A 3,535-nucleotide genomic window follows, 5' to 3' on the forward strand; every position below is an offset into this window, starting at 1 on the left:
CCTTCCCACATCTGGGAGCTCAGCACCGGCCCCCAGGGGGACCTGCCCTCGGACGGACGGACGGACGGACGGACGGACGGACGGACGGGTGGGGAGCGGGGACTGAGCTTCAATTACAGGCTTCTTCTTCCAGCTGAAACCCAACCCCAGCGCTGACTCTCGCCCTCCCGCCGGCCCTCAGCGGGGCGGGGAGCGGCCGGCGGGAGGGGCCCCAGCGCCGGGAGATGGGGTTTCGTGGCTCGGAGAACAGAGGCCGTCAGCGAAAAACGGCTGACGCCCGAGCCTGCCTCCCTCGTATCAGTTCCGAGGGGGAGGGCGGAACGTGAGAAGGCGGCAGGAGGGAGCCGAAATCACGGAGGGAGCGATCGGGTGTCCGCCCCCCGGCTTCCCCTCCACGCACGTCCCTCTCCCCGCCCCCAAATCACCTGGTCGGGCATGACATTGACTGGGTAAGTCCTCTCTCACCACAACTTCTTGTTGTTGTTGTTGTTGTTGTTTTAAAATCCTAGAGGCCCGGTGCATGAAATCCACGCAAGGGCAGGGTCCCTCGGCCTGGCCAGCCAGCAGGGCAATCGGAGGGCACCCCCTTGGCTGGCCTTCGGGTTGGGGGCGGCTCCTGGATTGTGCTTCTGCCCCCTGGTGGTCAGAGTGCCTCCTACTGACCAGTCGCTCTGCCCTTCAGTCTGTTTGCATGCTAAGCTTTTATTATATAGGATAGTCTTTATTGATGTCAGAGAGGGAGGAAGGAAGGGGAGAGAGAGAGAGGAGAGGCAGAGAGAGAGAGGCATCCATAAGGAGAGAGAATCACGGATCGGCCGCCTCCTGCACGCCCCCTACTGGGGATGGAGCCCGCCCCCCTGGGCACGTGCCCTTGACCGGGATTCGAACCGTGACCCAGAGACATAACCCTTCCCTATGCACCCCTGATAGGACCCCCCCTCCCCCCCGGTGGCACAGGTAATTTCTGGCCTCTGGATGGTTTTGATAAAAGCCCTATAAAATGAAATAAAAACCCCATCCCCATTGCCCACGGTGGGGCGGGCCCACACAGTCTGTGCCGGGATTCTCACCCCGAAGCCGGTCCTGAGACCGGAACTACAGCACACACGGCCCCCCGCCTGGCCGCTCCGTTACACCGGGTGGCGGGCTCCGTCCCCGGGGCGGGGCGCGCAGGAGGCAGCCGGTCCACGCTTCTCTCTCGTCGCTTCCATCTCTCTCCCCCTCTCCCTTCCTCTCTGACACCCACAGAAACGTATTTCAACCACAACCACCACAGAAGGCACTCCGTGCAGGACAGAGCCCCGTGGAACCCCGTTCCAGGCAATGTCAAGGGCGAGGAGGCCCCGCCGACAGGAAGTGCCCGGAGACCCAGCTCCGACGAGGGCCCGGCTTTGGCCGCCTGCAGAGTTCCCTCCGGGAGCAAACGGGCTGAGACGCGTAATTGCTACTTTGGAAAACGAAGTGGACGGGGAGATTGTCCCGGGCCTCGGTGGCTGTGGATGGGGGTGGGGGGATCGGGGATGATAAAGCAGACCTAGGGGGACGCCCGGATAAAGCCAGCTGCACTCTGGGTCCCAGCCCCTTCAGAGGGCCCCCCAACCCACAGCCCCCGCCCCCCAGGCCTCCACTCGGCCTCAGAGCCTCTGGGGACACGCTCAGCCCGGCTCCTGGCCGCCCCTTCTCCCTGCTGCCCCCCGAGGGCCATCTCACTGCTCCGCGGACACCCCAGCCGCCCCCCCGGCTGCCTCCCCCAAAGGCAGGGCGCCTCGGGCCCAGATCGGAGGGCCTCTGCCAGCCCCCGGCCCGCGGGGGCTCCTGAGCCCCCCCCCCGTCCCCTCTCCTCGCTCCACTGGCCAGCCAGGTGCACAGCTGAGCTCCGAGCTGCCTGAGGCTTCTCCTCCACTCCCCATGGCAGCGATCCAGAGGAGCTGGAGACCTCAGACACCGCCCCCCCCCCTCTCTCTCAAAAAATTAATCCTCCCCCGAGGATATGTTTCCATTGATTTTTTTCTTTTTTGAGAGAGAGAGAGGGGAAGAGAGAGGCCGAGACAGAGAGAAACATGGATGAGAGAGAGAGAGACAGAGAGAGAGACAGAGAGAGAGAGAGAAAGAGAGAGAGAGAGAGAGACGTGGATGAGCTGCTTCCTGCACACACACCCCAACCAAGGCCCAGGGGCCCGGAGGAGCCTGCCACCGAGGGACATGCCCTTGACTGGCATCGAACCCCGGGGGCCCTTCCGTCTGCAGGGGGAAGGCTCTATCCACTGAGCCACACCGGCCAGGGCTCAGCCTTTCTCTTCGCCTTCGAGGGCACCCCTCTGCCCCTCCCGAAGGCCCGTGGGTCCAGGCCCCAAAGCCTGAGGCAGAGTCAGCGGGGAGCCTGCCTGCGGGCGCCCTCCCCGGCCTCCCTGCGGCCTGCAAGGTCCCAGGTTCGATTCCCGGTCCAGGGCGTGGAGCCGGGCCCGGTCGCACGCTGCATCCCCAGTGGGGGGGTGTGTGTGTGTGTGTGCAGGAGGCAGCCCATCCAGGACCCCCTCTCCCCATGGGCGTCCCTCTTGCTCTCCCTCCCTCTCCCATCAATAAGAACATAGTCTTAAAAACAAACAAACAAACAAACAAAAAAGCGCCAAAACCGGTGTAGCTCAGTGGACAGAGCATCGGCCTGCGGACTGAAGGGTCCCGGGTTGGATTCCGGTCAAGGGCATGGACCTTGGTTGCAGGTACATCCCCAGTAGGGGGTGCGCAGGAGGCGGCTGATCGATGTATCCAACTCTCTATCCCTCTCCCTTCCTCTCTGTACAAAATCAATAAAATATATTTTAAAAAAAAGTTTGACAGCGCAGAGCCCAGGCCGAGCCCGGACGGGGTGGGGAGTGGAGGGGGTGGGAACCGCGGGGTGCCCCTCGGGGTGCGCGGGACCCAGACTCCCACCTCGGACCAGCCCGGCCCAACCCCGGGGGGACCCCGGCTCCCGCAGCGCCCCGGAACCCAGCGGGGAGCGGGGAGCAGCTGCCCGCCGCCCGGCGCCCCTCACCTGGGTGAACTTGACCTCCAGGCCGCGCACCGGGCGCGGCAGGGCCGGCGGCTTCCTGTCGGGCGGCCCGGTCCCCGTGGCCCCGTTGGCGGCGGCCATGGCTCCGCGCCCGCCGAGCGCTCCGTCCCGTCTGCTCCGGTGACAGCTCCGCGGCTTTATGGGGCGCCCCCCGCCCCGCCTCCCCCGGGGGCCGCCCATTGGCTGCGGAGGGGAGGGAGGAGGGAGGGAGGAGGGAGGGGAGGGGGCCGGCCCGCTGCTCCGCACCCGCCCCGCCCGCTCTCCCGCCCGGGCGCCCGCGCCGGAGGGGCGCCCCGAAGGCGGCCGGATGCGCCCCTGCCCCGGGGATGCGCCCCTGCCCCGGGGATGCGCCCCTGCCCCGGGGATGCGCCCCTGCCCCCGGGATGCGCCCCTGCCCCCGGGGATGCGCCCCTGCCCCGGGGATGCGCCCCTGCCCCGGGGATGCGCCCCTGCCCCCGGGATGCGCCCCTGCCCCCGGGGATG

At 66.9% G+C, this 3,535-nt stretch overlaps 1 protein-coding gene across 1 annotated transcript in view; it reads right to left on the reverse strand.

The window, feature by feature from the left end:
• ALDH1A3 (aldehyde dehydrogenase 1 family member A3) overlaps nt 1-3,188 on the reverse strand; it is a 16,553-nt gene extending 13,365 nt beyond the window's left edge. The window contains exon 1 of the mRNA XM_084869187.1: nt 3,035-3,188. Within this exon, the coding sequence (XP_084725313.1) occupies nt 3,035-3,133 (99 nt within the window). The 5' untranslated portion in view covers nt 3,134-3,188. The remainder of the gene's footprint in view (nt 1-3,034) is intronic.
• Between the last annotated feature and the right edge of the window lie 347 nt (nt 3,189-3,535).

This window comes from Pipistrellus hanaki (genome assembly GCF_964339955.1).
Source record: "Pipistrellus hanaki genome assembly, chromosome: 21".
Classification (NCBI taxonomy): domain Eukaryota; kingdom Metazoa; phylum Chordata; class Mammalia; order Chiroptera; family Vespertilionidae; genus Pipistrellus; species Pipistrellus hanaki.